Source organism: Ictidomys tridecemlineatus, chromosome 5 (genome assembly GCF_052094955.1).
Source record: "Ictidomys tridecemlineatus isolate mIctTri1 chromosome 5, mIctTri1.hap1, whole genome shotgun sequence".
Lineage (NCBI taxonomy): Eukaryota > Metazoa > Chordata > Mammalia > Rodentia > Sciuridae > Ictidomys > Ictidomys tridecemlineatus.
In genome coordinates this window covers 150,534,811-150,549,044 of record NC_135481.1, presented here as the reverse complement: position 1 = coordinate 150,549,044, position 14,234 = coordinate 150,534,811, and the positions used below count along the sequence as shown (strand labels likewise).

The 14,234-nt window shown below is 43.6% G+C and overlaps 1 protein-coding gene across 12 annotated transcripts in view; it reads left to right on the top strand.

The window, feature by feature from the left end:
- Positions 1-14,234, top strand: part of Apba2 (amyloid beta precursor protein binding family A member 2) — a 252,008-nt gene that overhangs the window by 174,855 nt on the left and 62,919 nt on the right. For all 12 annotated transcript variants that reach the window (XM_021722842.3, XM_078051293.1, XM_078051291.1 and 9 more), the window contains one exon: positions 12,210-13,203. In XM_021722842.3, coding sequence (XP_021578517.2) covers positions 12,250-13,203 — 954 coding nt within the window. In that variant the 5' untranslated portion in view covers positions 12,210-12,249. The remainder of the gene's footprint in view (positions 1-12,209; positions 13,204-14,234) is intronic.

Genomic DNA, 14,234 nt, shown 5'->3' with positions numbered 1-14,234 from the left:
ATGCACTATTACATAGATCTTGGCAAGTGCAAAAGTTGTGCCCTTTTCTCAAGCATATTGAGAAAAAGATGAATGCTGGCAATGTTTTGGGTCATTTAATTGTCATTTTCTCTGTACCTTTACTTGCTACCTGTATGAGGTCATCTTTCCATTACTGTAACAAGTCATTGAGATGATAAACTTATCAAGAGGAAAGATTTCTTTTGGCTCAAAGTTTTTGAGGTTTCAATCCATGGTTGGTTCTCCTCATCACTTTAGGACCTGTGGTGAGGCAGCACCTCATGGCAGGTGTGCATGACAGAGCAAAGTTGCTCATCTCATAGTCAGAAAGCTAAAGAAAGGAAGAGCAAGGGACTGGGTTCCTACAATCCCCTTTGACAGCATGCCCACTATGACCCACCTTTTAATGGTTCCACCAGCTCCCAATAGCACCAAGTTGGGGATCAAGTCCCTAACACAAGGGCCTTGGGAGGACATTCATCATCCAAACTGTAGCACCCCTAATAGCATGCAGGAACAAACATGCCATACTGAGGTTGATAGTGGAAAAGCACTACTACTTACAGGAATTCTTTTTTTTTAAAGGAGAGAGAGAGAGAGAGAGAGAGAGAGAGAGAGAGAGAGAGAGAATTTTTAATATTTATTTTTTAGTTCTCGGCGGACACAACATCTTTGTTGGTATGTGGTGCTGAGGATCAAACCCGGGCCGCACGCATGCCAGGCGAGCACGCTACCGCTTGAGCCACATCCCCAGCCCCAACAGGAATTCTTTTAGGAGAGAATTAACTTTTTACTGTTAGGGGTAACCAATAAGAACAGCAAATATCTGCCAGCCCAGAAATATACAAAGTTGCCTTGCCTCTGACCATAGAGGCATTAATGTTGGCTTGAGGTATAAGTTATATAGCAAAATATTGGCACTACCAGTTCTTGGTGACTAACTACTGATGATGAAGGGCTGAAAGCAGTTTTTATTTGTATTCAAGGCCACATCATCCTCTTATGCTCATTTGGAGAAGAGGATGCGGTGGGGAAGATAACCCAGCATAATAAAATCCCAGAAGGGACAAGTTAGTCCCCTGCCCACCCACCATTCCAAGGGATGCTAAGACCTGCAAGCTTCCTCCTGCAATAATGTCACCTGACAGATGTGGCTGCCCAAGACTCCATGGAGCTTCAGAGACACTTGACTTTTTAAACATTTTTTTTGGCTATAGAAGTACCATACTTCTATAACCAAATGAAGAAAGGTGGGAAGTAAATACTATTGTCTCAATACTCAAAGACAATCCTTGCTAATATTTTAATGCATCCCTTAACAGTTTATTCTTTATTTATTTGCCTGTAAATAAATTATAACAATGAATTTTAAATGCATTTCAAATGCCACCTGATTTTCTTGTGGATGTGCTGACACTGATTTAAGTAGAATCCTGTTATTGATGATTTAGTGTGTGCTTAACATTTTTGTCCTGATTTCACTGCCATATTTCAAACAAAAGCACATCCCTCTGTGACGCTAAGCTAGGTTATAGGGTCTTACTCAACAGTGTTGGACATCAGCCTGGTTCTTGAAAAATTAATTTATTAACCACCCTTTGGAGCTCATGGTAGCCTGTCACCTTGAAGGGAAATACTTACTCGGTGACTTTTGTCTCTATTGTTTGAGCTGATTATGCACATGTACTCCAGGACTGTTTCGATTCAAATTGTGTGTAGTCAAAGCAACTAAATGGTATTTGAAAAGAACAAAGGAATATTATCTTTACAACATGAGAGACCAAACTGGGAAACAAGATTGGTGTCGACAACAGTTTGGCCAAGTCCATATCTCATTTGTATGATACGATTGCACCCAGCCAGTATCGTGGTCACTGAATAGCTATTTTTCATCTTGGTCTGCTACATTACAAGCTCTTCTAAGAGCCAGCTAATGCTATTTCCCCATGCAAAAGAAAAACATGATTTAGAACAAGGACACTGGAGCTCTTTATGGTTGACAATGAGCCTTTATTTCCCACATCTCATTAGGATGTTTCAGGAGGTGAGTGGTGAGCACAGTGTCAGGGGCAGCATTTTCTGTTGATTTATGTCCTGTTATAGAATTAATTGAGTCTGGACACAGGGTCTCATTTTCTTGGACATGTAGCAGGTAATCATGCTTCTCCTGTACATTCAAATTGCTTTCCAGATGGTCTGTTATGAAGGATTTATCTTTAATATGATTAATCAGAAGCAAAGGACCTCAATATGTTTGTGCACATGCTCTGCGATGCAGATTTCTCCAGCTCCACTGGATGGATGGTTAACTCTGTCCTGGCCACGCTGCTCCTGGGCTCACCTGAGGACCTGCGCCTCGCCTCATATTGTTGCTCTCTGTGCAAAGAGAGTTTTAAGGCATCCTAGGTAAAAGGCCCTAAATTGGGGAGAAAGGCCTATAGTATATCTTTAAGGAAATAAGACAGCATCATTTATAATACAAAAACAAGCCACTATTTATGTATTCAGTAGGAGAATAATATCTTAGGCAGCTAAGAAAAAAACTAGACTGGATGGTTCAAAAAAGCATGATAACAAGCTTATCATGTTATGTTAAAAGAGAAAAATATGGTGCTGTTTTTACAATAAAGTCTCAGATGTGTAGAATACATGCATAGAAAAAAGACTGGAAAGAAATATGCCATGACACAATGGTGTCATGTCATAACAGTGGATGTCTTTGGTTGGACCACTGTGAGTGGTGGTCCATTCTTCCCTACATTTCCCATTAAATGCAAACAAAACAGATCATAATTCTCATCGCCTGGAAGCATGGTGCCTTCAGAAGTAGTTGCCTCCTGAATGTAAGAATCTGCCCACATCAGCTTAGCAAATGATGTGTTAGATTAGTCACATCTCCGGCTCTCTCCCAAGATGGGGAGGGAAGCTCTTCACACCCTCCTACAGGACAGCTGTCCCCACATAACAGTTGTACCCCCAGAAGGAGTATGCAGTTGAAGTAATTGAAATCTTTCCACCAGACATTGCCTGTGAGTTTTCAGAGTCTGGCAGCCAGGTAGGTGTGATTTGGTAAGCTGAGTTGGAACTCCCTTTAGGCATTAAAGGGCTTCCTGAAAAAGTTGCTTTTAAATCGAGGTGTTGAAAACGACATCCATTATCACAGGGCTGCACACTGCTTCCATGCAAAAGGCAATGTGTTAGTGCCTTGCAGGGATACACTTTGATTGAACTTAATAGGATAATGTCTTAGTCCATTTTCTGTTGCTATAACTAGATACCGCAGACTGGGTGATTTATGAAGAACAGATGTTTATTTGGCTCACAGTTCTGGAGGCCAGAAAGTCCAAGAGCAAGGTGCCAGCATCTGATGAAGGTCTTCTTGTTGCATCATATCTGAGAAGAGGGCATCACACAGTGAGGCAGAGCAAACATACTAGCTGGCTTCTCTCTTCCTCTTCCTATATAGCCACTAATGCCACAGTGGGGGTCCCACCCTTGTGGTCATTACCATATGTCTTTGGGGCATTAGGTTTCTATCACATGAACTGTTGGGAAACACACTGAAAACATAACAGATATTGTAAGTCTTGTTGGGCTGTTTATTTTAAAGAATCTCTTTATTCCACCTACATTTTTTGTCCACTGTTTCTTCTCACCTCCCCTTGGCCACACCCCACCTTCCTGGTTAAGGAAACATCTGCTATTCTCTCAGCACCTCATCCTCCCAGACCACCCACCTTTTCCCTGTTGATGGCAATAGAGATGACCCAGGAGCTGGGTCCTGAAGAAATTGAGAGTTGTCCTCCCTCCTCATGTGCAAAAATAGAGGTAGAAGGCTCAGCCCATGAGGGGCCTGTGTTTCTTGGTGGGGAGGTAGTATCTATCTAACAGACAGTGGGGAAAGGGGTCAACCAAGACCCACAACCATCTATTCGGGTAGAGTTTTAAAATGCAATCTTAGAGCCTGTGACATCAGAACCACCTGAGCTCTAGACCCAACCTTTGGTCCATCTACTCAGAGTCTAGGGTCATGGACTGCAATCTCCCAGGTGGGCATTTTGCCCACCAAAATGAGTGAAATGCTTTGTTAGGGGAAGCAATTCTTGTCTTGCTACAGGACCTCTCTCCTTTCTGCAGTGCCACACAGATACACCCACAGCCTATTGCAGAATGCACATTATATACGCAGCCAGAGTCCATGTCACCTGGCCATGCCACTCCCATCCACCTGTATTAGCAGAGCCATCAGGCATTCTTGATGTTAACACTTAGTTGAAAGTTTTCCTTGGCTCCTTATGTGTGGCATGTATGAAGCCCAGGCCTGCACTGGTCACTCTCTGCTATGGTTTGAATGTTGTATGTCCTCCAAGGGTTCATGTGTTGTAAGCTTGGTCCCCTGTGGCAATGTAGAGAGATGGTGGAAACTTTTAAGAGATGGGGCTTAGTGGGAGATCCTAAAGTTATTGGCGGTGTTATCTTCTGAAGAAATTAAGGTAGTACTTGTGGGACTCTAAGTTAGTTCTCGAGAGAGAAAGATGTTGTTAGAGCAAGCCTGACCCTTAAATTGCTCATGTACTTTCCGTCTGGTGATGTGATCTGCCCCATTGCACACACTTCCATTGTTGCCATGTAATCTATCTTGAGTCTTTCATCAGACCTGAACTGATGCCAGTTCGATCCCTTTTAACCTCCAGAACTAGGAGCTAAATAAACCTTTTTTCCTTATGAAATTACTAGCCTCAGGTATTTCATTTTAGTAACAAAAAATGGACTAATACACTCTCCTACTTAACCTACTTCAAGCCCAGCAGGCAAATATGTCATTTCCTTCCTTCCCAAGGGAGGAAGGCCATCCCTCCATTAGACATCTGGCCCAAGGCCTCCCAGTAAACAGACATGTAAATTTAAACAAGGATCTTCCATCTTCATTTTTAATGGGATGGCTCTTTCTCTTACATTGAAAGTGCCCAGTAAGTTAAATATATTCTGCACTCTTTAAAGATGTGGCTTCTTTCTGGGCAGCTGCCGTTGAGCCCCTTTCCCTTTGTATCCACAGAACAGAGAACCAGATCAGAGGTCTGTGATATCAAGCTCTAGAAAAGAACCGTCTTTAGCCAGATGCCAGCATTGCATTTAATGGTGAAAACATTTAAAAAACAGGAACATTGCCAGAGTCCTGCAGAGCCATATTGTTGCCTGAGGCAAAAGGAAAAATCAATACCAGTCCTGTCTTTATTTAATATTTTGATGTTTAGTTCATCATGTATTTTGCATTGATTTTTATTTTTTTAAAGCATTGCAATTAAAATATCATTTATTTTGATCCCTGAAGTTCTTGATGCCTCATCTGTCTCACCCTGATCTAGCTCTAGAAAAATAAAAACATCTTCATTAAAATGAGGAATAAGTCAAGGATGTTCCTCAGTATTATTGTTACTTAACCTCATAGGAAAGTGCAGGGCAAGGGTCAGAGACGATGATCACATGCTGAAAAGGAGAAACCAGATGGTGATGGCTAGAGAGCGGTGTCATTTACCACCAGAAAATGACATTCACCCAGAAAAAGACATTAGCTTAAAAATATTGGAACTTTAAAAAAAATTGGGACTTAAATCTAGGTTAATAAGATGTATTTGTACAGGATCGGTATAGCTTTTTTCTATACACTAATAAAAACCAAGAAAACACATAATGGAGGAGAAACTCCATTCATGACAGCCATAGATGTAATATATCCAAGAATAAACTTATTAGAAGATATCCATAGCTGTGAAGAAAACCACAAAGCTGTTGATAGAAGTGGTATAGACTAGAAGACCCAGAAACACATCAGATTTTATATAAGAATTTAGTACTGATGGGTCCTGTCTTACAATGATTCAACTTCTGATTTTTTCTTAACATTACAGTGGTGTGAAATCATTTCCTCATACAGTCATCCTGTTTATCACTTTAAGTACAATATTCAACAAATTATGTGAGATATCCATCGCTTTATTATAAAATAAACTTGGTGCTAGACCATCTTGCCCAACTGTAGTCTGATTAAATGTCCTGAGTACATTTAAGGTAGGCTAGGCTATAATGTTCAATAGGTAAGTTGTATTAAATGCATTTCCAACTCATGGTAGATTTATCAGAATGCAGCCTCATTGTACATCAAGGAACTTTTGTACATGCTATGCAGGGTAACTGGCCATCCCAGTATTCCTGGGACTAGGAGTTTCCTGGTACATGGGACTTTCAGCATTTAAATTGCCATGGCTGGTTGCCCTAAGACCAGAGGGAAAAAAAATAGCCCATTTAATAAAGAGCTTTGGGAGAGCTGGATAAATGAGTGGTTCCCAAAACTTGCTGTAGGTTGGAATAATCTGGGGGATCTCTACACATACTGAGGTGTTATGTTTTAGATATGAGGTGTCCCCCAAAAGCTCATGTGTGAAACAATGCAAGAAAGTTTAGAGGTGAAAGGATTGGGTTAGGAGAGTCTTAATATAATCAGTGCATTAATCCCCTGATAGGGATTAACTGGGTGGTAACTGTAGGCAGCTGGGGTGTGGCTGGAGGAGCTGGGCTTTCCAAAATGTCTATTTTGTCCACAGGGAGGGGAGTTCTCCTTAATTCCTGGCTCCATGTCCCCAGCGGCTTCCCTCTGCCACAAGAAGCCACGATGTTCTGCCTCGCCTCTGGCCCAGAGCAAGAGTCAACCACCTGTGGACTGACTACAAAATGAACATTGTCTTGTCAGGTCTTCTGTTACAACAGTGAAAAAGAGGACCAAACCCTGAAGCCTCTCTCTTGCCTGAGATATCCCCATTTCATTGATCTGTGCATCAGGATTTTAAATAGGTAGCAAGTTCGAAAAGCACTGGACTAACCATTTGCTTGGAAACTAAGATGCTTCCTATCTTGTGTATATATTCTCTTCAGGGGGTCTCAATATTTAAGCATGAAGAATAAAAGATGCTAGATATTAGTCCGATTTGCCTGCTTTAAGGGAAAGTGTCTGCCTCCTCCCATGAGAAGTCTGGAACCATCAGAGCTGGGGTGGGCTGTGCCACACAGACCCAGGGAATCAGGGGAGTACCTATTTCCCACCAGGAGGGTTCTAAGGCTTGGATGAGTGTCCCCCAAAGGCCCATGTGTTAAAAGTGTGGTCAGCAGCCTGTGGTGCTGTTGGGAGGTGGTGTGGACTTTATGAGGTGGAACCTCTGAAACCTGAGCCAAAGTAAACCTTTCTTGTTGATTGTCATAGGTATTTTGTCACACTGACAGAAAGCTGACACAGAGTAGGGGACATTTTTCCCCTGAATGAGGCAGACTTGGCTGAGCACATCTCATTTTCTGTCCATACTTAAAATATAGAGGAGCCTTCTCATAGCTCAGTAATGAAGTCCCAGATGGTCAACCCCATTGCTGCCAGGTCACCAGAAAATCATCTCCTATGGTACCTAAGAACTACTCTTTAATCCACAACTCTTTGTGAGACACCTTCCTTGTGTCACAGGGGCCCTTTGCTGCCAGAAGGACCAAAGAAGTTCATGCTGCGTCTTCCTGAAAAACTGGAAAATGGGAGAATTAATCTTTACCACAGAGAAAAAAATTATGATGAAATGGGAGTTAGGAGTGTAAAGTTAAGTGATTTAGAGGATAGAACCCAGAGATGTTCTGAAAGGAGGAAAAGGCCATGGGAGAGAGAAATAAAAAAATAAATAGCAGAAAGCTTCCTGTAGCTAGACAAGATGTGGGCTCAATATGGAAAGGGCTCAACAAATGAATCCTTATAGATTAATTTAAAAAAAAACAATGACCCTCATCCAGACATATCCCAGTGGAATTTCTGTACTCTTAAGAATAGAGAAAAGAATTCTACAAGCTTCCAGACAAGCAATAGATGTGGTACTAAGGTAAAAAGAATCAGATTAGTATTAAACCACATATCTACAAGACTGCCAACTGGAAGATAGTGAAATAGATAGTGTTCACAGGCTGGCAAATAAAGGTGTAGTTTAAAAGATAGTCAGGCTGGGGTTGTGGCTCAGTGGTAGAGCACTCGCCTAGCACACACAAGGTTTGATCCTCAGTACCACATAAAAAAAAAAGTAAATAAAATAAAGGTATTGTGTCCAACTACAACTAAAAAATAAATATTAAAAGAAAGAAATAGTCTATATGAGGAGCCATTCTCTAGACACAAAAGAATTACCTATTAACTGAACAAAATGACCCTAGCAATTATTATAGTAAAGTAAAAATGAAATTGTAAAAAAAAAACTTTAAGAGAAAAATCTACATATAAAATATAAGAAACAGTGGTGGGCAATGAATTATATAATTATTGTCCAGCATACTTAGTTACTGATAGTGTTGTGCACCTCCTGTAAATTTTGCTGAAATTATTTGAAGACTCTAAGAGATAACGGGAAACAATAGTGAAAAATAATCTCCTGGTTCTCTTCTAGTTCTATAATACCACCTCAGTAGATGCACTAGGTAGTTGCTATAACGAATACCTGAGATAGTAAACTTACAAAGAGAAAAGGGTTATTGTAACTCATGTCTTCAGACATTTTGAAGACATGATAAGACATAATAATCTGGCAAGGCAGATTATTATGGTGGGGAGCAAAGCTTTCACCTTATAGCCAGAGCATAAAAAAGGAGAGGAAGAGGAAAGGGCTTAATTCCCAATATCCTCTTCAAGGTCACACTTCCAATGGCTCATAGACCTCCCCAAAAGCTCCATCCCTTAAAGTTCCCATCACCTGCCAATGGCAACATAGGCAGGGGACCAAGCCCTGCTTGGTCCTCCAAACCATAGAGATTGATGTTTTAAAAACCTGCAGAATTGGGGACTGTTCTGTGACTCTAATGTGTGTATTTTAATCCTTAAGTCTTATATTTTTATATAGGTGTTTTATACAGGTGTAGGTAACATATGTTTAAGTGTGTGTACTGATAGCATCTGAAGCGAAGAGGATAAGACGTATTGTGTACTTTAGTTTATTCTCCAACAAAGATGTAAATAGAGTTGTCCATGGGCATTCTTCAGGGACTGGTTTCTAAGACACTATGAGGAGACCAAAATCAATGGATGCTCAAGTCCCTTACATAAAATGGTGTAGTATTTGCATACAACCTGTGTACATTTTCCCATATACCTCCAATCATCTCTAGATGACTTTTAACACCTAACACAGTGTAAATGTCCTCTAAATATCTCTTATTTTGAATTGTTCAGGAATGATGACAAGATAAAAAGTCTGCATATATTCAGTACAGACACAATTTAAATAAAAAATTTTAATCCAGGATTGGTTGAAGATGTAGAAGGGAGAACCCGCAGATAGGAAAGGCCTACTGTACCTGCAATGTGACTTGGTGTCAAAGCCCTGGGGAGACTCAGGGTGCTGTAGAGATGGTACCACTCCACAGAATAGGAGCTGTGGGCTCACTGACATGTAGCTGCTGCCACCATTTGTCCCCCACCCTTCCTTCTGTCATCCTGACATGGCATGGACAACTATGGCCACCTTTTGGCCATAGCCTTCAGCACATACTTCTGAGAGATCACTTTGGGGAATGTTGTTTCTGTAGATTGTGTCCAGACTGTGGTCATTAAGTTCCTCACATCAGTCCTCTAGCCTGTCTCTGTAGTTGGCTTCCTCCATAGTAGACTAACAGGCAGTTCATCATTCTTTTTTTTTTTTTTTCTGGTACCATGAATTAAACCCAGGGGCACTTAACCACTAATATATCCCCCCACCCATTTTTATTTATTTATTTATTTTTATTTTTGAGACAGTGTCTCACTAAGTTGCTAAGGGCCTTACTAAGTTTCTGAACCTGTGATCCTCCTGCCTCAAACTTCAGTGCCACTGGGACTACAGACATGCACCAGCCACCATGCCAGGCTCAGTCCATCCTCCTTGATGAGTCCTCTGGTGTCTGTTGTTCTGGTGAATGCTGAGCCCCTCTTCTGTTCTTGGGAACAGGTCTTTGGAATAGTCCTGCCAACTTCAGAGTTTGAGATGGGGTGATTGTGGAGGACATTCAGACCCTGCAAGGTCCTTTTTCAGTCATAGTTTTCCTGATGTGGGATATTTTTGTAGTCTGCAGGCCACTCTGGGGAAGGGCTATGAATCTTTCATCATGCTGGTACTGTTAGCAAGAGACAGCCATTCGTGATCCTTTTGCGGACAACGGAGTAAACACTGCTTCTGACAATGGTGAATTTCTTCAGTGTGCATTCACGCGTTGGAAGCATGTGTCTCCATCAGTAATTGTGCTCACACTCTGAGAGTCTGGACTGGATGAAGTAATTATCTCCTTCTCGGTTCTTCTGGGAATATTCATAATGCTGTGACTAACCATCTGGTAAAGGCACTCTTATAGTGAGATGTCTTTGGGGTACCACTGCAAGCAAGGTGCTGCACTGGCACTGTGGGAGATATGGCTTGTGAAAGTCCTTTAGTTTATGTGCTCCCTGGGGAGATGATACTTAAGAAAGAGGATGTTCAGGAATGTGAGCTCAAAGCCTGGGTAGTGACTGCCTTGAGCATCATGGATAGTGCCTCCTTCATCTTTGCTCCCTCTCGTCTGACTACAGGTCCCAAGGCTCCCATCCCCTAAATACTAGCTAAGCCCCTTCTCTTGCCTCATCTGCACTGGTTTAATTTAAGCTCTCAATATGTTTTTTTTTCATTTTAATTTGCTTAATTGTATTAAAATAGACATAACATAAAATTGACCATCTTACCATTTTTTAAAGTGTATTAGCTCTCCTTTCTTAATTGGACTACTGGAATATGTTTTTAAAAAGGACCAACTATGATGCAAAAAGGGCATTTGTATTGTCAAAGTAGAGTTTAAAGGATACAGTGAACTCTTGAGTAACCACTCAGCCTAAGAAAAAGAACATGAACCAAACTTTTGAACACTCTTTCTAAGCCTTTGTCTGGATGCCAGCTCCTCCTCTCCTCTAGAGGACTGGAATAATGTTTTTACCAGTCTCCCTTCCTCCAGCCTTCTCTCCTCCATGCTGGATCCAGAGAGATAGGACTAACAGATACTGTGTTGTGCCCTTACTGGATATTGCCCAATGACTCTGCCTGGTTTGGGGGTTAAAATGCAAAGTCCTGGGGCAGTGGGCTCCAGGGCCTCTCCTGTTGTGGGCCCCCATGATCATTGCAGGGTCTGTGTGGTACCAGGATAGGTGCCCTGCTGGCTGCAGCCCCATCCCTGTCCATCTCCCCTTGGCCAGGCAGTGCTGCCTTCCCTGCCACATCTTTGGGCCTGAAAGGTTGGACACTTACGTTGAGCTTCTCTGTTCATTACTCAAGATAGCACCCGCAATTTCAGACCCTTGGTGAATGCTGTTTGGTTTGGAGTGAGCAATGGGGAGAGGGTGGGACAAGCCAGTAGGGAAGGGGACTGATATGGTCTTCAAGGAACACAGATTGATTTATTTTGAATTAATATATAATTTTATTAAAAATTCATTGCAAAATAAAAGTAGTATATTGAATGTACTACATTTTTATCATGTAACATGGTAAAAAAAACATCAAACTATTTGAAAAGAGTATTTAATATCGGTTTTTCTTTCTACATGGCATCCCTCTCAGTCCTCCTCCCAAATAGACTTTTTTATTCTTATTTCATTTTTAAATGCCACATAGTAAGTTTACCAATCCGGGGGGTGCAATGTAATATTTTAGTGTCTACCTCATCATGGGGTGTGGAATTGAACTGGGAAGATCTAACCTCCTTCCCCATCCATCATCACCGTCTTTGGATGGAAGCATCCCTTTTTCTCTTTTGAGAGCAGCTAACCTGCTTATGGCCTTGTGACTTGGTCACCTGGGGAACACGGAAGGGAGTGAGCCCAGTGTGGGGGTCGGGAATGAGCGTGTGAGCTGCAGGCCCCAGGCTGGCGTCCTGGTGACTGAGGGTGCCTCTCCTCTCCCTGCCACCCTTTCCTCCTGCTCTGCCTGTCCTTCTTGGCACCGTGGCATGTTGTTCCTGGCACATGAGGCAGCCAGGCGGGAATGTCACATTCTTTGAACAGATGTGCGTTCACATTGCTCTGAGCGAACATGGTGGCAAGGCGCGTGGGCGTGTGGGGTGGGCTGCGTGCTTGTTGGGCTGGTGGTGATCAGCCATCGGTGGGATTCTGACTCTGTACTTTCCAACGTTCCTCCCCACAGTGACTGCCTCCGGGTGATGATGGCCGCGTGAGTGTCTGCCATGGCCCACCGGAAGCGCCAGGGCACCACCAGCAGCATGTTGGAACACAGGGCCAGGCCAGGCCCCATCCCCCATGGCCAGGAGCCTGAGAGTGAGGATGCAGAGCTGCCCTTGGAGGGCTATGTGCCCAAGGGCCTGGAGCTGACCACCCTGCGGCCAGAGAGCCCCACACCCGAGGAGCAAGACTGCCACAACCACAGCCCTGATGGGGATTCCAGCTCCGACTATGTGAACAACACCTCTGAGGAGGAGGACTATGATGAGGGGCTCCCCGAGGAGGAGGAGGGCATCACCTACTACATCCGCTACTGCCCAGAGGATGACAGCTACCTGGAGGGCATGGACTGCAACGGGGAGGAGTATGTGGCCCACGGCACACACCCTGTGGACACTGACGAGTGCCAGGAGGCGGTGGAGGAGTGGACAGACTCAGCGGGCCCACACCCCCATGGCCATGGGGCCGAAGGCAGCCAGGACTACCCCGAGAGCCACCTGCCCATCCCAGAGGACGAGCCCTCTGTGCTGGAAGCCCACGTCCAGGAAGATGATGGTCACTACTGTCCCAGCAAAGAGGGCTACCAGGACTATTACCCTTCAGAGGCCAATGGGAATGCAGGGGGTGCTTCCCCCTATCACCTGAGGCGTGGGGATGGGGACCTGGAGGACCAGGAGGAAGACATTGACCAGATTGTGGCTGAGATCAAGATGAGCTTGAGCATGACCAGCATCACCAGTGCCAGCGAGGCGAGCCCTGAGCACTTGCCTGAGCCAGGGCCGGGGGACTCCACAGAGGCCTGCCCGCCCAGCGAGGCCAGCTGCGGGCCCAACAGGCATGAGGCAAGGCCCAAGTCGCTGAACCTCCCTCCCGAGTCCAAGCACCCAGGAGACCCCCAGAGAGGCTTCAAGGCCAAGACCAGGACCCCAGAGGAAAGGCCAAAGTGGCCCCAAGAGCAGGTAGGTCTTTCCTGTTCCCAGGGAATGGGGCAGAGGAGCCCAGAGAGCTGTGGTGTAGGCATGGCCGATGGTAAATCTGAGGCCTGGGCAGGGGACTGGGCTGCTTTCCAATTCAAAATGCAGGCTTCGTTCTTCATTTTCTCAGTTTTTCGGTCACGTTTCAGGGACATTTTGATCACTCTTAAGCTCACCCCTCAAATTCAGGAATATCAGGAAAGTCTTTCATTGAGGGCTGACCGTCAGCTAGTGTCTTCCAGAAGACTCCCTGCTCTACCTGCCAGGAGAGGTTTGATTTCTGTTCCTGTGGATGGCAGAGGAGCATCTGTTTGATGGTCCCCGCCTCCCTGCCTCCCCCACGTGGTTTCCTGAGGCCAGCAGGGCATTGGTGAGGATGGGGGATTGATGGTGTTCATGCACTGAGCTGACTAATGCCAAGGGTCAACAGCCTAAGTGTGTTTCACAGTGGCCATTGCATCCAGGTTACAAGTCTTCAAAGGCTACAGGCTTTGGCTTGGTGGGCAGATAGCTATGAATATCCACTCTATTCTGCAAATAATTATTTGAAAGCTTGACAAAGTTGGAGAATAAATGCATGCTGTTGAGGCCAATGGGTATAAGTATAGCTACATATTCTTTTAATTATAGCCAAGTAAGCATGTACTGTAATAAACACATTTGAAAAGCTGCCATTCAAAAAAAAATCCACCATGAGTACATAAAGAAGATGCAATTATTAAACCTGTGTAAAGGAACATGTATTTGGTCCATTATGTGGACTGCTTGTATATTTTTAAAATCTTAATTATTTTTTCCCAGTAGAGTTCATGAATTTGAAAACACACACACACATACACACACATATAGTGAAAGGTTGCATTTAGAATTGTGGTTAGATTTCTGGCACTTGCATTTGGTGCCTTTTGTTCTTTCTAAAGATTATCAAGTGTAAGTTCACTCTGGGAGTGTTCCTGTCATTCACAGAAATTCTGCATTCATGGGGACCACAGATGTCAGGAAAGTGCTATTATATG